Source organism: Falco punctatus (genome assembly GCF_963210335.1).
Source record: "Falco punctatus genome assembly, chromosome: 7".
Taxonomy (NCBI): Eukaryota; Metazoa; Chordata; class Aves; order Falconiformes; family Falconidae; genus Falco; species Falco punctatus.
In genome coordinates this window covers 13,009,805-13,032,965 of record NC_137587.1, presented here as the reverse complement: position 1 = coordinate 13,032,965, position 23,161 = coordinate 13,009,805, and the positions used below count along the sequence as shown (strand labels likewise).

The 23,161-nt window shown below is 36.3% G+C and overlaps 1 protein-coding gene across 5 annotated transcripts in view; it reads left to right on the top strand.

Annotated features, from left to right (window-relative positions):
* The window catches only part of AKAP6 (A-kinase anchoring protein 6), a 351,976-nt gene that overhangs the window by 94,569 nt on the left and 234,246 nt on the right, over positions 1-23,161 (top strand). For all 5 annotated transcript variants that reach the window (XM_080397013.1, XM_080397009.1, XM_080397012.1 and 2 more), the window contains exons 3-4: positions 12,484-12,735; positions 18,074-19,855. In XM_080397013.1, the coding sequence (XP_080253139.1) occupies positions 12,484-12,735; positions 18,074-19,855 (2,034 nt within the window). The remainder of the gene's footprint in view (positions 1-12,483; positions 12,736-18,073; positions 19,856-23,161) is intronic.

Genomic DNA, 23,161 nt, shown 5'->3' with positions numbered 1-23,161 from the left:
TAATGGCTAAAAGGAGTCAGAATGTTCTGACATATTTGTGTTCGGTTAATGTATTTTTGGAGGGTAGGTTATTGAATTATTGGCAGTTCTAGAATTTTATAAGAAAGGATGTAGAGAATATATATATATATATATATTAGGTTTGACAGACTTGCTGTTATCAATGCTATTTCAAAATTCCTCAGCTGACCAAGTTTCCTATTGGCTCAGTGTGACTCGGTTTCTCACAAAATTCTTGATGAACTGCTGCAAAAGTCTGTGAAAATACCTTGCTATTCAAAAGTGTAATATAAATAAAAAGTTTATTTAAAAATACCAGTACTTTTTAACTCAAACTTGCCAGTTATTATGCCAGGATTGGCTGCTATCCTACTGTGGCTTGTCCAGAAAGAGAAAACAGTTGCAGCTTTGGCTTTTTCTACAGTTTAATGGTTTTCCTGTTTTGGTGGAACATGACCTGCGTAGAAATATATTGTAGAGTTGAAATGTGTAGAAAATGTAAAAGCTACAGAATCCTCTAAGAATGTAGGCTTTTGGGCTGTATAGGGTGGGGGGACGTTTCTTGTTATCAGTTCCAGACTAAAATTCATGGCTTTGTGGTCAGGCTGCTGCAAGTGTTTTTCTTTCCAAGATTGTCATACAGTAATGTTGTCTTTAGCCTACAAGAGTCGTTCATTTTCCATGGGCATTTTATATTACCTGTGCAAGAGGTGGGGACTTAATGCAGAGTGAGTCAGGCTTTGGCAGGGAGGGATATTAGCTCAAGTGTGACACCATGAGAGTACAGTTACTGTATTTCCAGGGTCACATCCAACCCAGCAGCAACGTGGCCTGTCTATCACAGGGGAAAGCTTGTGAGAATAGCTAGGTCTTTGCAGACCCAGCTCAGTGGTTCCAAGAAGAATATGGAAATACGAACACTTGCAGTTTGATGTGCTTCTTACCTTTCCTTTTTCCCTTCAAAATGCTACAATCCAGGGATCCTGTGCTATTTCTTGTGAATCTTATTATCTGAGGAAGATAAAAGGTTTGTGTAAATTCAGGATTCAATTTGAGGCTAAACTGATGATGACTGTTTTTGCAGGAAATAAAAATATTTACAAGAGAATAAAATACACAAATATGCATTTGCAGCTTGAAGCCACTTAGATTCATTAACTTCCACGCAGAAAATTTCAGCTATTGAATTTCAAAGGGCTACTTTACAAGCCCAGGCATGGCAACAACCTTTCTTTTTCTCATTGTGCCTGCACAGTGGCAAGTTACACTCATCACTGAAAGCTACAGTCTAGAAAAAGATAATTTATAACTTATCTCCATATAGCTGGAAAATAAAATAGCATATAAAGAAATGCAAGGCTGTTCATACATAAAATCATTCTTTTCTCCATCAGCATAAGAAAAAAAATATCTAAACCAAAACCACAGGTCATGCTGCCTCGCTCTCTTAAAGATTGAATGACACCGACTATGAAGTGCTTTATAAATCAAGGATCTTATTTCAGTTAGCAATATGTAATAAGTGTATTTGTCTATATATACATATGTGTATACAGAAATGAATAAATATTTAAATAAGCACTGCTCATTTCCTGCTTCTTTCAAGGCACTTCAGTCCTACTGTGTAGTGCATGAGTACTTTCTCAAGCAGCATCAACATTTTAACAGCCATTAAATCTGTTGGTACTTTACACAGGAAAGTTCTCTTGTAAAGCTAAAACTGGCACTATTAGGAAAATTATCCTGCCAGAGCACAAGCTGACTTCTTAGAACTGTTGCATTGGAATATGCTATATATGAGTATGCTATTGGAATATGCTCTACAGTCTTGTAACGTGTTTCTAAATTACAACTACAGTTTCTTTGAATAGTTCTATCTATGATATTATGTATAATTTTAAAATTAAATATTTAGTTCTAAATATGGTATTAAACCACTAACGTTTGGCACTCTCAATCTTATAAGCAGCCAGAACAACCATTTATTATTAATGATGCTGAATTTCAGGTTCCTTAGAGCCAATTTAATTTGAAAGAAATGCTTCATTGTGTCTATTGAGTATGGCAATGTTTACCAGTTTGTTAGAAGTATTTGTGATTAAAGTGCTGCAGATATGGTATAAAATCCGAGTTTTGATCGTTTGCTGTTTATGCAGTATCCTCTTTACATCTGAATCAAAAAATCAAAGATATGAACATGATTTTGTTTGAAAAGAAGGTGCCATACACAAACTTCAAATATATATCTGTATTACCCAAGAGCCACCTGTGGGGTGACAGTGAGATTTGGAAATACTTAGATAGTACAAACTACCGGATAATATATGTTAATTGTTTTTATATGTGAAGTCTCATGTTGTAAGCACTTTGATACTTGCCAAAAGCCAATTAAAGTAGTTTGAATGATTCGGTTAGCTTTGGATGTCATGCCAGTCCCATAATTCCAGGTTTCAAATTTAGTCTCTGTCATATTCCTTCTCAAAAAAGCCTGCAAAAACCTACTGTATTCTTCCTTCTGTGGATGTAAATTAGTTTTTTTGTTTAATTTCGTCTTCGTTGTATTTGAGGCCAAAAGTCACTGGAACATTCTCTACATCCTACGTTGTACCTATCACAAACCAATTAGGAATGATTTCTAACATATTGTCTAATTAGGAATCATAATAAGGGGTTTGATTTACCTGCTGAAGAGCTTTTCCCAAAATCAAGAAATTCCATGTGCACTTTCAGAAGTGGCATTGTGCATTCTGTGCATTTTGGATGTCTTTAAGATTCACTTGTCTAACTGTTAAATTTTTTACTAAAATTTACTCTTTTATTTCTTTATTCGCTTAAGACTTTAAGTTTGTAAAATAGATTTCTACCAATCTTTCAAGTTTTTCTTCCTGGATATAGCAAACTTAGGTGTGGTTCTTTATTTGTTGTGGTTTTTTTTAACTAGCACTGATACATATTCTAACCCTGACTCTTAGAGGACAGTGAGTGATATCCAGTGTGGAACGGGCCTCCTGCTACGCTGGGTAGGTGGTAGCTGTTTCAGACTACTGGAAGTACCTCCACATGCTTCGAGTGCTTTGTTACTAACTCACTGGAGGATCTACAAGAGCTTTCCAGCTGACTTGAACATTTGTCATTCTGGAAAGAGGGCAGGAAGGTCACTAACAGCAAGCAGCATGCAAGATAGACTATAAGGCTTCTTATCTGTATTTCTGAACCAAGCAAAAAAATGTCAGTGAACCCCATAAGGGTTCATGGATTAAATGTTAGCTTTTGGTCTTTTCTAACCTAAATGAGTCTATGATTCATTGAAGAACATAAAAGGGAACAAGAGTGCTAATAAAGCAAAGTCTGGTAATAAAGTACAAGAGAGTCTGTGTCCTTTTCACTGTCCTTAACAGTGACTGATGGAAAATAACTTCAAAAACATGTCACAGAAGCTCTTGGAGGCTTAGCTGCACTGATATAAACCAGCCACTTATCTTGAAAACTTCCTATCATGCTATCAGTTTTCATTATAGAAAATTTGGCACAGATGGTAGTTCACTTCTGACCTGTTCCAGAAAAGAAAGGAGAGCACAGTTACCATATTGAGCATTTGACATGAGAGTAAAGAGTCTCACCAACCTTCATCAAATTCTGTTATAGCTACTAAGCTGTAGTCAAAGAGACTGAATGAGGTTAGCATTCTTTGGCTTGAGCAAGTCAAAACATTTTGATTAAAATTTTTCTCTTGTGATATGCATGTCTATGCAGAAGGACTGAATTTTTCTCCTGTTAGAACTTGCAGTTCCTTTTATTTATTTTGACATCTTACATTTCAGTAATTCGTTGCTGCCTAAAATACTTCATGATATTTATGTGGGGTTACACTTTGTTATTTGAAACTTCATTATTTCAAGAATGAAACTTTCTTTTCTCCAAGAATTTTTTTTTGCTTCATCTAAACTCTTCAGGAGCAGCTGATCTCCACCAAACACCCTAATTAAGTCTACTGAGTTTAATAAGAACAAGACTCTTTCTGAAGAAGTCTATAAACTGAAAAATCTTTTAAGAGAAATGCACCTACTATCTTGTATAAACAATAAAAAAAGATCAGAAAACAGAGCTGAGACAAAGAGGATCCTACAGCCCTGTAGAAGTCTTAAAGAATTCTTGAGTGGGATATACTCAAAGCTGAGATGTCAGAGTAATAGTTTAGCTGCATAAAGCTTTGAAAACTCATTGTTTTCAGAAGTCTAACCATTTTGCTGGAAAATTACTGAGCTATTTGTGCATTAGTATTGAATTCTACTAGTTATTTAATGTTGTAGATCAAATTATGAAAGTTTTATCAAATAATAGGAGTGGTCTTCTTCCTGCTTCTTCATGTAGCTGGCATGATTGTTTATCACATTCAATTTATGTATGTCTTGCATTAAATGATAGCATGGGTTTCTTCATAGCCAGTTAGCTACTGTCTACACTGAGATTAAAAATTGCCTAGTCCTGGCCAGATGACCAAGAACTGATTATTTTAGCTACAATGGAGTTCACAGTGTTCACTGTGAGTAAAACATCCTTCCATTTGCATCCTCATTTTTTATTTGCCTGTGGTAATTGGAACTTGTTAGAGATGCCTTTAAATTCCATTTAGTATATATGGCTTACAGAATCAAGAAAGTGGTGAGTAAAGAGAGCAAAAAATAAGAAGCAAACGTAGTTATCTAGAGGGTGGTAAAATATGTCCTACATACTTCCATTATTGCAGAAAAAGGCTAGAGTTGTGTGAAGAGATCTGTAAGGTCTCTTATGATGTTTTAAGATCTCTTAAGGATGATTTTAAGGACCTTTTTAAAGGATGCTTTAATAAGTCTTCACTCTTCTGTTTCAGTAGATATGAATATATAGTAGATGATGAGTATGTCTAGTATATAAAGCTACTTCATCATTTTTTCTCATTTCTTTGTGACATTAAACAATCAGTGGAATATATATACATATATTGTTATCATTGTCCAATGAACAGACATTTGGAAAATGTTTATTGTTTTTCAAAACTTGCCTCTACTACCAATTGCTTGACTAGGTTTTCACACAAGTTTGGGTTTTGGTATTTTTGCTTTTTTGTCAGCAGTAGCTAGAATCAAAACCTGCTATTGTATTGCACAGTTCAGTACCATCTATCTTCTTGCATGAAAAACTGTTCTAGAGTACCTGTGCAACACTGTCTTCCAGGGTGTGGTACAAAACCAGATTTCAGTAAGCACAAATATGACTTTTGCTATCAAGTTGTAAATATTTTTTGCACACTTTTTAAAAATTTAGAAGGTTAGACCTTTATAAAAATCAGTATGCTTTAACATGCTTAAAGTAAGATAAAAGTTGTAAGGTTACTCACTGAGGAAATGTTGTACAGTGATAATTTAATGGGCAAAGTCTCTGAACGTTGTGGGCTTCGCTGGTTATGGGGTGTACAGGAGTATTCTCATTCTGCATGTTTCAAAGGGTAGGCACGTTACACAGTGTGGAACTAGTGGAGGTTCAGGAATATCAAAGCAACACTGAGCTGCAGATGTCACATCACTCCACACACCAAATCAGTTGCCATGTTCAGTTCATATATGTGGCTTCTTACACAAATGAAATTCATGCATCAGTTTTACTGATGTCAGGAATATCCCAGAAATGGCTAGCCCAGATTTGTTTACATGATACTCTCAGCACATTTCGGAGGTGCTTATTTTACTGCCACAACTTCTTCTGTATTTCTCTAGTTCCATCCCAGGCCTTACGGTGGAATGTTTTTGTGCATCAGCTGTCTGAAGCTTCTTGGGTGAACTAAATACTTCCTAGCATTTAAGAATCTGGCCTGTGGTGAGTGCTGTGACCAGAAAGTCATTTTACATTAAAATACTCATTAAACTTAATAGGGAAAATAAATGTTTGAAAGCAGGCTGTCGTCTTTGCAGCCACCCCCTCCTGCAGAAGAGGTACAGGCTGGCCTAGGTTTGTAAGGCACTGCAGCTGGTCCTGGAAGTGAGCTGGAATATCTTACAGCAGCAACTGCCCTACTCCTGGACAAAAGAATCCTTTTGCTTCTTCCCAGTATGTTTGATCCTTTGGCCCCAGCAACGGCCCATATGGCAAAACAAATGCAAGTTCCTGGAATGCTGAGACAGGAGCTTCACAACTAACATCAGGCATTAGCGCTTAGCCAGTGATATATCTTACTCACTTCCTTTCTTCTTGCTCATTTTCCATGCAGGTTGGTAGTCAACCAATACACTTGCACAAGAAACAGCTTAACAAAGCGTGCCACACAAACTACTAAGAAATTATTACAGAGCAGCACCGTGCCTGTTACAATCTTAGACAAACCATTACTATTTTAGCAGCTTTATCAAAGAATTGGTGATTTGACATCTGTTTCACTTTCTTTTGAAGTACAGGGATATAAAAATGTAAATAACTGATTCCTGACATAACAGAATACAGTAAAGCATGCCTACTTAGAGTTCACCAGACTGGATATTTATTTTCAAAACTTTTGAGGGCATATTGTAATAGCAATGTTTGCACAATAAAAAGTGGATCATCTTTCCTTGCAAGCGTGTCAAGGCAGCTAGGCTTCTGTGACACCTGGACATTTCCATTGAAGAAGAAATCTGTTTTAAAACAGGGCTCTCTTAAGGAAAAAAAAAAAAAAAAAAAGGAAAACAAATTTTCTTCAGGGAAAACACTTCTGTCAAGTTAACAACTTTCTCATATTCAAAAAAAAAAAAAAAATCTAAGATTTTTAGCAAGAGGTAAAATGAAGATTACTTACTGGAATTTTGCAATGATGGAAATGTTTCTCACTTATAATGCAAGTAAATTTATCAAAATAAAAGCCAAGCTGGGAAAGAGAATAATGTGTATTATCATGAAGGAAGAGCAAAGAAGCTTACTTTGAGGACCAGTGTGTTTCCAAGCTGTCAGTGTCAGCAGAAGGCAGGGCCAGTGATCAGTAGCTGTTTTCCTGCTGCACTTGCGTTCTTCACCAGGTAAAATGTACTTATTTCCTCTAGCCACTGAATGCCAGAGCAATACCAGCTACAGCACTTTGTCAGAAAGTGAGCTCAAGTGCTAAACTTGTCATTCCCAGTGAGTCTAGAGTTTTCCACGACAGTTGATTTTGCTTAGTCAAACTGTATTTTCCATGTATCTTTCACTTGTTTACTTAAAAACAGCAGTTAAAAAAAAGAAAGTGAGTAGCATTTGCTCTTAAGCTTTCACCAACAATCCAAAACAGAAGAGAATAATTTTATCCTTTTTACAACACTGTTTGGATACAGGTAAAGATGAAAAATTTTTCTCTTTAAGAAGTCAGAGTGCATTTTAAAGGAAAATTTCCTTTCTGAAAACTTCAAATCTTTATTTGTTCAGTAATAAAAAAGCCTCTCTTTTGTGGTCTTTCTCTATAAGCATTAAAAGAACAGTGTAGAGAGTGAGTTTAATTCATAATTTTCAAGTTCATTTTTTAAAAAATGAATCTAAAAATTATTTGGCAGATATTGTATTTTTTTTCTGAAAAGAATTGGTACATTCTGTTTGGAATCCTTGCCTTCTGAGGAATTAAAATGTACTTAAAAGGAAAAACCAAATAGACAGACATTTTCTTAAATCATAGTGGGTTTTTTTGCATGTACAGTAGTTGTAAGACTCAATGGCAATCAGGTTTTCCTGCTGAGGTTTTACCGTGAGATCAAAGAACAGAAATCTGCAGTACAGCTTCTCTGTCACTGATACTAACTCTAAAGCAACATACTGCAACCTTTCATCTTGCAGTAGTTTCATGTACATCTTAACAGAATTTCTTGAAGAGCAGAGCAAAAATACTTTTTAAAGTCAACATCAAAGCTTAATTTTCATGGACTCTTGCGCATTTGTTTATGCACTTTGTCTACTGCAGTGTTTGCAGTTCAGGCTATTTTGGTTGATGTGGAGGGCTACAAGCTGGCTGATGGATTCAGCAGCTGCACATTACAGGATCAGCTGTCTGGAAGACTGAGTGAAGTGGGCAGTTGGCAGCCAAATGGGTACAACCCCTGTAGCCTAAGAAATTCCACAGTTGGTACTCCAGGATAGCTTATGAGAAAATCTTTACCTTAACACCACTGTGAAATTGTGTAAAAATAAAAATGCCTAGTGGATATGTGAGATTAATGATTTCAAAAAGTTTTTTTGGAAATGCTGTTTTCTAAACTATCAGGCTAGAATAGCTTTTGATATGAAACTATATACAATAAAATGGGGAAGGATTTCCATGCTTCTATTTGTATGCTGTATATTATTGCTATTGACCAGGAACTATGCATATTTAGAAATAGATGCCGATAGATAAATGCTGTTTTCTTATTACTTAGAAGTACATGGTTTATTTTATCTACCTGCCACTTCTGGTAAAAGCAACTGGCACTCATGCCAGCACTGAGGTACAGTCATAAATACAAAGTGTAAAACAGGCACATGACAATGTACTGCTGGTTTTGTTCTAGCTAATGCTAAATCACCTACAAAGAGCTAGGAAGAATGAGGACAATGAGGCTATGTTGTACCAGGTCTTGACATTGAGCCTCAGTAAAATTGGGAACTTACATAACATGACATTTTTGTGCTGCATTTGAACTGCATTAATTATTACAGAAAACTATTAAATTTATAGCTGTGCTAAATATAATTACTTCATTTTGCTGAATTACATGTAAATCTAGACATCAGGTACAGCAGTAAGAAAGTGTTGTACTGGATAATGCCAACTGGACTTGACATTATATCGTTTCCTCTCAATATGCTGTTTTGTGCCAGTCAAGCATAAAGAGAAAGTGCCGGTAAGTAGGCTGCAGCTTTATTAATGCTCTTCTGCTGAAGACTAATCAGCATTAACTTATATTTCAAAAGTGATCATTTCTTTGTAATCATGTTCTCTTGATAAACATCTGGTATTAGCTTTTACACAGCTATTCTTTGTGCAACCTTCACCTTTGCATCATCATATGACAGTTAAAAAACAAGGAAAGGGGATATGAATAGGGGCATAAATTCTTTTTCCAAACTTTACGTAAGATGGACTTCCTGCAAACCCAGGCCTAATCTATTTTAGTCAGGAACCTGGCCTGTGGTAAAATGAAATCCAGTACCTTTGACAGTGGCTACTGACTCAGCTGAAATGGAAGTTACCCATCAAAACAATGTTATGTGATGCAGGAATGTCAACTTATGGCTCCTAAGAATTTTTTCAAGAAATACCCAATAGACCGATATATGACCTTGTGCCATGTGTGCAGGGTCTGATGTTATTGGGACTGCTAGTCAGCTACTAGCTACCACACAAATGGTTAGTGCACGTTCAGCAAGATTGTTGCATTGACACTACTGCTCTTTATATATATGTGTGTGTGTGTGTGTGTGGTATCAAACCGGGCATACTGAACTTGTGCATGCATTGTAGACATTTCTCCAGGACTTCCAGGTGTTGAATAGCTGCAGCAATTATTAAGGGAGTTAAATCGCTTAAAATCTATGCCTGGCCCTATTGCAAATTAAATCAGACTTCCTGAATGGTTCAATCAGATTTTCATCTAATAGGAAGAGAAGAAAAAAAATATAATCAAACCATCAGCCCTAAAGATCACATCATGTCAACATATCAGCAAAGGAAAGAATACTTTCTATTCTCCCATGAAAGCAAATACAAGGCTACAGTGACAGCTCAATGCTACACTAATTCCAGGCCAGAAGGGAGAGAGAGATGATGATCATCAGAAAATGGAGCTCAGAGTTTATGTATTATGAAAAGGTATGTAGGGACTTGATTTCCTCATTCAGCCACTGAGAAAATAGCTTCCTGTCTTGTGGCCACCCACTTTTTCTAAAACCTACATCCTTTAAGAGCTGGTACTTTGTCTCTGACTAGGATGGCAGTCTTATATGTCAAGATCAGAGTACATGACCTTCGCTTGTATATGGATGAGGTCAGCCTTAGGTTCTCTCTGTGTTACTGAAACTGCCAAAAGCCATTCATTATCTTGTTAGTACATAAAGCATTTGGCTGCTGCCGTGCTCACAGTAGTCTGTAAGTACTTCTGACTTGGCTTTTTGAGGAAAACAAGCAACTTATAACAGTCCATGTAAAAATTAACAGCACATGTCTTTGAATATGTGTTTCTTTCAAGCCCCTAGTGGTGCTGGAATTTGCATTTTGGTACAAAATTTTCTGTGTTGGTGTGGAAAGCTTGTCTGCTTCAGAAATTTGAGATGGCTTGGTAGCTAGTGTAATGGTAGAGCAAGACAAAACTTGTTTGAAGTGTAGGTCTGAACTCTTGCTTTAGAGTGTTATCTAGATCCATTAGCCAGTATTTTCAGTACGTTACTTAACAATTATGAGGAGACACTTACTCATTCTTAATAGTTTCTTCTTATGGCTTCACATTTTCAACCTCTCTGAAAATTCTTATAGCAGTTGAATTCACCGTGTGTGTGTGGAGCTGGAAAATATTGAAAACTTGTTTTGCAGGTTGGTACAAACTTAAGCTCGTTCACATAAGTAGTCTAACTGAAGGTACATTAAGTATTTTTCTATACATTGAGTCTAATTTATAAAGTTACAGTTACTGGGCAGCAACCTATTTTTTAATCCCTGAAATTAAAATTAAACTGCTTTATGGCCAAGACAAAAGATGTGAATGACGTTGGAGAAGCGAATGCAAATTCAAACAAGCTAATTCACTAAGAATATTCTTTAAAACATTTGAAACCACAGGAATACAGCTGTGCTTTTCAGTCAAGATTCAGTTGTAGTTGGATAAATGGATAACGGTGATCTTTCCAAAGCTTGGAAAAGATTTTTCTGAGAGTTTTAGCCTTGTCTGTGTGTCTGTAGAATTAGATTAATACACTAATCTGGTAGCTAGTGTCGATTTGCTCACCTGCAAGTGTTGTGGATGTTTGAAGCCCTGAGCACTTGCAGCCCTATGTGTTTCCAGGTGAGGCTGTGTGTTTTATACTTGCAAATATAGGTGCTGGTTGTCACAACAAGGGAACTGAGGATAGAGGGGAAGAGATACTGCCTCTCTCTTAAGGCAACCTCAAAACTCTGCTCTTTGAAACTCCAACATTGTGTGCTCATCTCTGGCATTCCTGAGAGCTACCCCTGCAGTGGACTTGATTAATCTGTTAGTGATTTATTAAAATGAATAACTACTGATAGTACTTAACCATAAGAGTTTCTCATGGGCTAATATTATCTGTTATCTGTTGTACTAAAATTATTTAAAATTATCTAGGGATTTGATTTTGATTAATTTGTTACATTCATACACTTACATATTGAATAATTTGGCTTTACTTTCAGACTGAAGATTCCATATCTGAACTAATAAAAAATACTGTACTGTATTTTTAATTTAGAAAAAATCAGCTTTACTGATTTTCTTGTTATTCTACTGCTGTACAAACCCACAGGAGTATCATCAGAGGCATAAGGTTTCATTATAGTTGCCTGATAGAATTGTTTTGATACCAGTTTTCAAATGAATAAAAATTATATTGTTTAGTCTTTTTTTTTTTAATTGGTGTTATGCATATACAAACTTTTACCTCAAAAGGACACTTCTGAAGGTTTGAATTGAAAAAACTTCTTTATGTTTTTTTGAAAGAAATGTTTGGGATTTAAAATATGCTATTAAGGCATATTAAATATGTGCAGAAATCTGGAACATTAATTGCTAAATTTGGAGGATACCATCCCATCGAAACCTTAATTTTATAACCTTGTAACTTGAATTTTCTCCTTTCTCGACACAACTGTTCACAGCTTCTCTGCTTTACCTCTTTCTCCTTCTCCACCCATCTTATTCTGTTAAATTTTGAGTCCAGAACAAGACTATGCAAAAGTTAGCCCCCTCTCATCAGAGCAGTTAGCAATGGGTCTCAGACACAGCTTATCCACATTGAGTCTATCCCAGACTTTTGCCCTACTTTGCTATAGAGGCTAGATTAGAAGGTAAATTCTGTTCAAAATATTTTTTTGTTGATGATGGCACAGTTCTAATTCTTTGCATTTTAATGGGGGGGTGGTGGTGGTGAAGCAGAGAGGGAGACTGCTTTTGGCAATCTTACCATGTTCATTCCTATTGCCGTCTTCTAGGATGTCACTTTACAGTGTTAGTTTTCTGCTTCTGATTCATGTGATCTTGTTGTGCCAGGCTTCCTTATGATACGATGTGTCTGCACTTACTGAGCAGTCCTGCCAAACAGGACAGCTGCTGGTTCAGTTGCTGTAGCATTGCCATAAATAAAAAAAGAAATTAAAAAAAAAAAAAAAAAAAGAACCTTGGATGTATTAATTACTTTCCTCTCTGAAATAATCTGTTCTGCATTTAATAAAAAGTACTTGAAAAGTAGAGCTGATCCATGAAAGGACCATGCCTGTAGCTAAATATCTGCTTTATTTTTCCATTACAGGATATTTGTGAAGATATATCTGATCATGTTGAACAAATTCATGCTCTACTAGAGACTGAGTTTTCCCTGAAGCTTCTCTCTTACTCTGTCAATGTGATAGTCGATATCCATACAGTACAACTACTCTGGCACCAGCTACGTGTTTCTGTTCTGGTTCTGAGAGAGCGTATTCTCCAGGGACTACAAGACGCCAATGGAAACTACACCAGGCAGACTGATATTCTACAAGCATTTTCTGAAGAGACTAAGGAGGTACAGTAACTAAATTCAATTTTGAGAATTTCATCTATATTTGAAACAGCTCATCCCTGCTGCACATTTAAAATTGCTAGGATGACAATTTAAAGGATGGCTTACTTGTCTTCTAGATATTTTGCTGATTTGGTGTTTTAAATGTCTTCACTGATATCTGTTCTCACTTCATTAATTAAAGCACATTAAGGTAAAATTTTAGAAGTGTCATGCTAATGGATAGCAATGTTTTCTTATGACTGAAATATTTTTCACAAAGGATTGGAAACACTTGCAGGGGTGCATCTGGTCCAAAGTCCTTGGTCTGGTCACTTGTGAATTTAAGGTTCATATCAAATTCAAAACTCAATTTTTATCTGCAGTGAATTCTTTAATGAAAAATGTAGATAATTCCCTTCTTGCTTACACAATGTTTTCCAAAACTTTCCAGACTAGGTCAACATTCCTTTATAACAGAGAGGCTGAACTTTATGGGAATTCTGCAATATGCCTCTAAACAGTTACACATTCTGTCTGAAAAACAATGATGCATGAATCATACATCTTTTATTCTAACGGGGTGTCAAAGTTGCACACATGTAAATGGTTTGTAAATCTGGATTCATTTAACTAAAATGCCTTTTCCTTTGAATTAATCATTACTAAATTAGCTTAGTTAGAAGGACACTACTGGCCTAATTTTGAAAACTGAAAGAAGAGGTAAATTTTTAATAGTTAGGGTAGTTAATGGTTAATAGAAGATAACTTAGTGTGTAGAGGATTCTTCATTTGGGGAAAGTCATAAGATTAGGATAAAATGCTTTTTTAGGATTAGATACATTTACATAAAGAGACCTCTAGATCGATGTAGTGAGATTCTGCGACTTGTGTTACAGAGGAAGTCAGAAGTTCCCTAACGATGTCCTGAATTTCAGATCACTCAACTTTAAACAGAATGTGCATGTTTCTCTGCTCCCTGTTGCGTTTTATATTTGACTTTGGCACAACAGAGTGGGTGGTTCTGAAATCAATGCTTAGATATGCCCAGGCCCACCTTCCACACCCCCTCTTCCTGATGTGTACATACCTGGTGCTTCAGGTTCAGTTTCTGCTTTGCTCTTGCTGGTAGACCCCCTCAGGCAAGTCTGAAGGAAATCCACACTTGTCTGAATATCCAGAGTGGTGAATTAGGGTGAAGTCATCATTTCATGACATGAGCGTGATGATTTCAAGACATAAGGAAGGGGCAGATTCAGATACTAAGAAACAGGAAATGTCCCATCTGGATCTGATTACAAAAGCAATAAAAAACATCCCTCAGTACAGGAGAGGACTGACTGGGGAAGGATAGACTATTTTTCAGTGGGGAAAAAAACATGTTGCCAGACAGGCTTCTATGGTAATTAAAAAGACAAAATATCCTGACACGATAGTTTTTCTCCACTCCAACAAAAACATAAATAATATTTTGTAAAATTAATGGCTAGCAATAGCAGGCACACAATATTAATATTACGTTTCTGGTCTAATGCTTGAATAGGTTCCCAGAAATTGCTCTGCAGCTTTTAACGTTCAGGTATTTATTCAAGCCTTTCAGCAGGTATAATGGTTGTGGCTTTATTTGATGAAAATAAATTAATACATAAAATGTGATGTAGAGGCAATTGTATCTACTCTCATCTGCCTCTGGTTTTTGGTGCGTTTCCCCCATATCCTTTCCCAGACAGGACTACACTGTAGGGCTAGTAAGTGCCTCATGATACAGGTATTATCTATTAAGGATTTTCATGCATGTGTGAATAGTGAGACTCTGAGCAAACCTAGAAACCTTTGCCCATACAGATAACCCTTCCTTGGAGAATTATTACCCTAATTTTCAGTATTCCTTGAGGATTATGAACTAGGAACGACAACTTATTTTTTTCTCCTAAGGTTGAGAAGTCATCTGGTTTGAAATCAATAGAAGGAAACTTTCACACACAACGAAGACTTCTATTTTGGAATTCACTATCATAAGACACTTAGAAGTAGAAAGAAGTTAAAAAAATAAATGTGAAAACTAAGCAAAGATAGGAGGAATTATAACTCTAGATGAGGAAGTCCCTATGCTGCTCATTGGTAGAAGGTGGGAGTGCTGGTAGAAATGTTGTATGTGGAAGGGCCACATACGTATACCCATGGCTTATAGCTCAGCTAGCAGAAAATGTTTAGAACTGATGCAGAGACAGTACTCGGCTAGACAGAAATTTGATCTGAAGCTGTACTGCAAATGTTATGCTTTCCTGTAGTCCATGAACCTATCATTTCACAAAATGTTTGGCTCACTCCTTAAGTCAGCTGTGTTCTGTGTAATGCTGAAGAGCATCTTTGACTGCCAAAGTTAACTGAGGAGCTCCACGGGAGAAGTGACCTGCCGAGGTCTCTTTCGTATTCAGTAGACAGTCTTATCTAGTTAATATTTGCTACTCAGTTTATAGACTGCAGTCAATCACAGCTCAACAGTCCCGCCAGGGCTATATTTACAATGTAGCTGTAACGCACATAGAAGTGCACAAGCTAGCCTCAACATAACAAACGGGGATGTAGCCACCAATGTACCTGCCAAAACATGGAAGTGTACAGCACAGGCTGTCCTGGCTTGGTTAGGAATCCAGCTCATTAACTGGGCAGGCAGTAACTGTGCTTTTGGCTGTCTCAGCAGTGCCATACTGCATAAGATGTCAGCAAGAAAAGGCACAAAAAGTTTTATGGGTTGGAGGATATAACGGAACCAGTGAGGCAAGCAGCCTGCCATTATGGAGATGTCAAATTAAGAAAACACTTTTTTAAATAAAAAACTTCAGAGAGTTAAGGTTCTGAAGGACCATTTCTCCTTCAGGAATTACCCAGAGATAGGTAAGAAGGGAAGAAAAATGAGTTCTGTCCAGCTGAACCTAGCCTGTGAGTTTCATTTCACATTTGATAAAGCCAGGAAGTAGAGAATGGATCAGTACAAGGCTATGCTAAAATGCAGTGAATCCTTATGTTCTCAAACAGTTGGTAAAGTCACAAAAGGAATATCTTAAAAATTAAATCATCTCATTTGAAAGAGTTAAGAAAAAAAAAAAGAAAAGAAACCAAAACCAGCAGAATTGTCCTGGTTTAAACAAAAATACAAGAAAGTATTGGAAACAGCCTACACAGCTTTACAGGAAGCATTACTATGTGAAAAGGAACATATTTTTTGAACTAAGGTATTCCTATTGGTAGCCATGCAAATAACTAAATACAGTGCTTTTCTGAAAAAAAAAAATAAAATAAAAACATGGTAATACTGGCATTAAATAATGCTCCTCTGAAGCACACATTTAAGAGACTGCTTGGAAAATGATGAAGCAAGATGGTTTAATGCATGTGATTGTAAATTTTATTAATGTTAATAAACACATTTTTAAGAGACGAAGGAATGGAGCTCATTACTCGGGAGAAATGAAGGCCCTTAGGGCCTTGAAAAGATTTTGATTTATATATGGTTTTACAGTTTCTAATCTTTTCCTGAGATTAGAGGGAAAATGCAGCTGTAATACTGATCATTGTTTGGTCATTATTTTCCTTATTAAATGCAGCTTCAATATATAAATTTGACAGATTTATAGAAACTTCCTCTTTTAATTCTGGACTATTGACAATGTACAATTTGTGGCATAGGTTCTACATCTGGGTAAATGGTGATAAATAAAATATATTTCCAGTGCCCAAGATTATGGTTAATAAATAACTTTCTAATAAATCTTTTCTATAAATAAATAATATTTTTATCTGGAGGATTTTTTGCATTTTTACTTTGAATAATATAAGTGGGGTGGACAGAGTACAGGACTCAAACATTACATGCTTATAGAAGATGGCAAGCAATAGCCTTCTTTATTGACGCTATTCTTGTTCAGACCAAAATCCAAATGGTTTATTGCGAGATGAAGAGATTATGGGGTTATTGAATCTTCTTCAGCCGTGATGCTCAAGGTCCTTAAACTATGGATTTAGGCAGTGTAGTGAGACAAGCTTATTCCAGAGAATAATTCAGACAAGCACCTATTGTGGATACTCAAGAGTTTGCTTTAAAGAACTCTATTATGAAAACCATACCTGGGAAAACCAGTACACTGATTAAGGCACCTAAAGTTAGAACCCTAAACCATGAGTTTCTGCCCTGTATGTTTTTAAAGTAGTTTCTGTAAGCACTTGGGCTAATGTTGGCTTTTTTATTTTAAATTCTGCTTTTCAGTTTCTTTTGTTCAGTTGACGTGCACTGCCAATTACTCTTGTTCTAGATAGTTTCATGGAGTTACTTAAAATGTATACCAGTGTAAAGAACAGGAATTGTTTCAGCATTATTTGATCCTGCATTCAGGTTTCAAGTCATGTGCTAGGATCTGGGAGTAGTTGAAACCTGCCTAGGTGTTCATCTACTAAAAATATGCTTATAAACTCTTGACTGAACATAATTTTTTCTGTGATTGTTATAATATCAGGCTGCTTTTGGATCTTAATGTAGTCAGATTTTTTTTAGTATCCTTCAAATAAGTCACCGATTTATAGACATTAATGTGACTTCAATCTTAAAATCTCATTTGCCACCTGAGATGTGTCCTCTGGCTATATCTGCATTTCTGAGATTGAAGGATGTCCATTGAGATGATGCTGTCAAGGGATCACAGCAGGCCAGAGGTTTAGGAAAACTGGCTATAGCTTCTTTTCCTTGAGTTGTTCTCCATTTGTGCTCCAAATATCCAGCAGATAAATCCATCCGCAGTTCATAATGCTACAGAAAAGTGACATGTAGTTAACAACATTTATCTCACAAATACAGGAAGAAATGTCTGTCATTGTAAGGTGGTGCTTGGAAAAAACATTCTGGCAATCAACTGAAAGACAGTAGAGAATGATAGATTTCTTAGAACACAAGATTAACAAGTTGACTGATACAGTCAGCAGTCCCCAGGATCCCCTCCTTCCTTTTTGAGGTTGTTAGCACAGGAAATATGAGTCTGCTGTATGGAATTTCTGAGTCCCCCCTACAGAGTATGTAGAACTGAGAACAGAATTTAAGCAGGAGAATACCAATAGAAAAGTGAGTTGATATTTTTAGGTAACTTGACACGCCTGACTGAAACTAAGCATTTTTCAGTTTGGTGCCATTTTTTATTCCCAAATACTTTGGAATGGTTTGCTTATCTACAGGGCACTGCCAGAAGAGGCAGGTCAGTGATAAATGCTTTTCTAGATGTTAGAAAAACGTAAAAGCTGACAGTTTGGTACTTTGTGTGCTGTATATGCAAATTAATTTTCTAAAAAAGTACCATTTCTTTGTCTATTTCAGGACCGTCTTGACTCTTTAACTGAAGTTGATGATTCTGGACAGTTAACCATCAAATGTTCTCAAAATTACTTGTCACTGGATTGTGGTATTACTGCATTTGAACTATCTGACTACAGTCCTAGTGAGGATTTGCTTGGTGCTCTGGATGATATGACCTCTGGCCAAGGGAAAGCAAAATCATTTGAATCCTGGAACTACAGTGAGATGGATAAGGACTTTCCAGGACTTATTAGAAGTGTGGGTTTACTTGCAGTAGCAACTGATTCCATCACTTCCCAGTGTAATGAAGCATTAAATGAGAAAGAAACCCATGTACCTTTTCCAGTGGAAGATGGAGAAGAAAGCAAAGACAGGAAAGCACTGCATGAGCTTTCGCTAGTATCTCCTTCTGTAAACTCCTCTCTTCCTAAAGGACCATCTGAAGATGGTGTTTTACCTACTGACAGCAAACCAGCTTCCACATTAAAGAAAGCAGAATCCAATCTTCCACAGCACACCAGGGAAAAAATCAACCATTCTCAATGTGAAAACTCAACTCCTAAGAGGTCCATCAGAGACTGCTTTAACTATAATGAAGACTCCCCTACACAGCCTACATTGCCAAAAAGAGGTCTATTTTTGAAAGATGATGTGCTTAAAGATTATATGGAAGCCAATGATTTTAAAAGGCAAATCTCTCAGATAGTTAAAAATGAAATGAGTAGAAGTACACCCTCATTGTTAGATCCACCAGACAGGTCCAAGCTTTGCCTAGCTTTACAGTCACCCTACACTAACAGTCCATCTGCAGTTAGTCAGTCATATGATTGCTTAAATACAATAGGTGACAGAAATCTTGAGTACACAATAAATAATCACTTTAAGGGCAGTCCCATAAGTCTAGGAAAGTCTGCTTTCTATAACAGTAAAGAAAAATCAAAACACAAGAAGCCTCATGATGCTCCAGAGAAAGTGAAAGCTGGCAGAGCACCTGGAGGTGTATGTAAAATGGCTCCATCAATACAAGTCAAAAAAAGAGGACGTTCTTCTCTACAGAATGGAATTACTTCTCATAACTCTCAGTCTCTGGAGGAGACAGAAACAGATTCTCCTGCATCATTAGATTCTTGTAACCAGGGAGACCCAAATGGGCAATCACAAGGTAAAAATGAGTCTTTCAGTTCACCAACATGTAGCCAAAAGAGTGCTTCCTCAGCTGGTTCTGAGCTTAACAACTCATCACCTCTTCTACTGAGAAGAAAGAATAATAAAAGCTTCTCAACACCAAGCTACACTCAAAAAAACAGTAAAGATGGTGAGGTCTGGTACGGATCTGATGAATATTTAGCACTTCCTTCACATCTCAAACAGACTGAAGTATTAGCTTTAAAACTAGAAAATCTGACAAAGTTGCTGCCCCAAAAGCCCAGAAGAGAAACAATTCAAAACATTGATGACTGGGAGCTGTCAGAAATGAACTCTGATTCAGAAATGTATCCAACATACCAGACCAAAAAGCACAAAAAGATGGGTAGAATTTCACCAAGCTCTTCCAGTGATATAGTATCCTCTTTAGGTGACAGTATTGAATCTGGGCCTCTCAGTGATATTCTCTCTGATGAAGAACTTTGTATGCCTGTATCTTGCGTTAAAAAATACATTGAAAAAAAGTCAGAAAGGACTGCTGTCACTCAGTCCACTGAGAATGAGACTTCTGCCTCAAATAAATCAGCTTTAATTCATCAACTGATGCAAGATATACAACATCAAGAGAATTATGAAACCGTATGGGAGAAAATTGAGGTAAAGCAGTAATCCTGTGCTGTTCTGTTCTGTTCTTGATAAGACTGTATATGGAGATGGAGGTGTGGACAGGGGTGGAGTTGGTTTCTTGTTTTCTTTTAATTATGAGAATGGTCTTGTCTAGTGACTGTTAGAAGTAGAAAACAGCAGCAACTGTAATTCCAATAGACTGCAGGTAACTCTAACTATACAGAATTTGCCTACATTATTTTACTTACACCAATGCCTTTACCCTTGGCAAAACATTATTTTAATCAATACAGTTTCTTTTTGCCAAGATCAGGTACATAAGTTATTTTTAAGATGACATGAAAAATAAACATTGGAAAATCAGGGATCTTTGTTGTATTTGAATGAAGTTATACCTAATATCATCTGCCTACTATCTTAAAAAAAAAATAAATCTTTAGTCCAAGAATAGAATAATGATTTTCTTGATTCCTGTCATATCATGTATAATAATCACATTTCTTTTTAATCAGGTCTTTTCCCTGACAGCGAGTATATTCCCTCCAGTGTTGGTGGAACTAAGCACAGCAACTGTTGGGTTATTTTTGGTTTTTGTTGTGGTTTTGGTTTTTCTTAAATAATCCTTTCTGAATAAGAGAAATTTAATAGGATTTCATTCTTGGCTTCTGACATCACTTCTCCAGAAATACCTCTTTATAAAAAATGGAAACTTTTGCAGTAGTTAACAATATGAAAGATCTTTCCGAGTAACAAGATAAACTTTGGAAAGGGAGGTGAATTTGAATGAATAATCAAATAAGGACCTAGAAATCTCAATAATATAATTATTAGCTTACATTCATAGTAAATTTTTGTTTCAGTTTTCTGATGGGTTTGTCTTCCTTACCATTGCAGAGCAGAACTCTCCTATGCAGAACATTTCATGTCCATCCGCAATACAGTTTAGTAAAATGGCTGTCAGAAAAGAAAGCTTCATCTCTATTAGATTTCAAAATCCTTTGAAGCTCATGATATATATATTAAAGGGTGATCTTGGCATCTAAATGCTAAATCTGGTCTCTGTATTATCTTCTGTTTTATCAAGCTCTGTAAGAGCTAAGAAAAAAGGTTTTATAACTATAACTTCAGTAAATGCTTCTTACGATGCATGATTTCTATAACTTTTGAAGGCATTCCAAGTACTATAACTAGTAGAAAAGTAGTTGAGCTAGAAATGTTCGGTTATAAAGTCAGAGTAGAAAACACAGAAAGAGAAAATTCTTAAACAAAAGAGGGAGCAGCAGCTGTCAGCCTTGAAATGGTCAGCTCTAAAGGGCAGCGTTTAATGATTCAAGTTGTTCCCTCCATCCTGATGGCTGGGGTTCATCTTCTGGGCTCTGATGAAAGAACCATCTTCATAAGTGCAAGCTATTTCTGTGCTTAAGTTTGTGTAGTGTTGAAAATTAGTCCAGATGAGTCTGATGGATACAGAGCCCTTCATTCTGTGCAAGCAACAAATCCCATCAAAGCTGCTTGTGAATATGTAACATGCTGTCTTTCAAATGATACTACAAGAGCCTGTTTAAGGAATGGATTTGTTGAGTGTCTAGGGACCAGCTCCCTCCACTAGATGCTGACTAGCATCCTTTTGGCCAGAAGCAGATGGCAGAGAAATTTTTTGCATCACCCTCTCAAATCATCATGTTTATTTTTCTCAAACTTTTGGAAAAGGTAATTCTTCTTTTTGGGGTCATCTGTCTTTGTGTGATTCCCTGCAGCTACAGTTCAGTCTTGCCAGGATGGAGGAATAAGAACCAGCTCTAACAGCTGGCTGCAGCTGTAAACACCCAATTCTCCATACCCATCTTCTCCTTACCTTCTCTGGGGAGTGAACTGAGCTTGTGACAGCAATTAAAGGTAGTTAGCTGCTCTCTGGCCAAAGTAAACCCTTCTAGCTAGTGATTACAGCTGCTGCTCTTGTCCTTGAGGAACTTTGCTACTGCTGATGCTTTTTCCACAATTTCTCAGTGTTCCTGGTTGTGGTGAATGTTTGGGGAGTGTTGATCACAGAGTTTGAAAATAATCTTATGAAGTGAGTTGTGGGAAGGGGCTCAAATTAGAAGGGCTTTAAACAAAAAGAAGACCAGATGCAAAGAGCACTGCTAGGAAGAGATAGCTCAGTGATCCATGCCCTTAAAAATCACACACAAGAATGTTTCATATTTATTTAATGAAGAAAGATGTATGCTAGCTACACTCAATGGCTTGAAAATGTACTTCTTGAATAGTGAATAAAAATAATCAAGATAAAAGTTTTGAATAAAATTTTTGGCAAAGCAATTATAATATTTTAAAGAACTAGAAGGTTTTTCCAAGCTGCTTATTTACCTGAGTTTTCCCATTGTTGCTAGTAATTATATCTTCTGCTTGTAAGACTAATAACCAATTTTTCAATACAAGAGCTCTTACTGAGGTAAATTCTTCCTCAGTAACATTATGGTGTCTTGCTGAGGTACTTTAATTTGACATAAGTAACAGAAAAAAAGAAAATTCCTCCCTTATGTGATGTTATGAAGTATTGTAAACAAAATCTAACTTAAAATACCATACCTGTGTCACATATTGAGTCCTTTCTTTTGCTAGATCTCCTGTTTCATAATTCCCTAAGCAGCATATCAGAAGTGTGCCATGGCTTTTTAAATTATTGTCATCTGGCATTTACATTAATTCCATTATTTAATAAGAAGTCTCCAACTCAAAAAGGAGTTTCCTAATTGCATGAATACATGTCTTAGCAATAATTCAGTAGTACTATTGTTAGTGGTACTTTTGTGCTAAAGAAGTCAGATCTGAATCGAGAACTTAATTAAGGACAGAAGAAGCATGATCATGCCCATTAGTAATCCAGTTACACTGCTGCAAATGTCTAGCCTAATATTTTTTTTTATATAATTTTATTTATTGAGATTGTAAAAGAGAACTAAAATAACACAACCTTTCTTTTCCAGATAACAACAGCTTAGAAACAACTGGCGGTCTCAAAATCATTGAAAGTCGTATTTTAGCTAGGTAATAGGGCAAACAAAAAAGTTCCTGTATTTTATTGTAATAGGAATAATTTAGATTAGTATAAATCTGGTGATGTCTTGATAGTAAGCAATTTGTTGAACGTATGCTAAAGCATTTATTGGAAGCCTTATTCATTTCTCAGTTATATGGTGGATAGTCATGTGTAGAAACTGATAAAATGTGGGTTTTCATACTTGCAAATTATGCAGATGCCCTTGCATGTGTATTATCATGCTGTTAATCTGTCCACCTACAAACAGAATTCTGTTTGACTTGCCCATTTGCTGT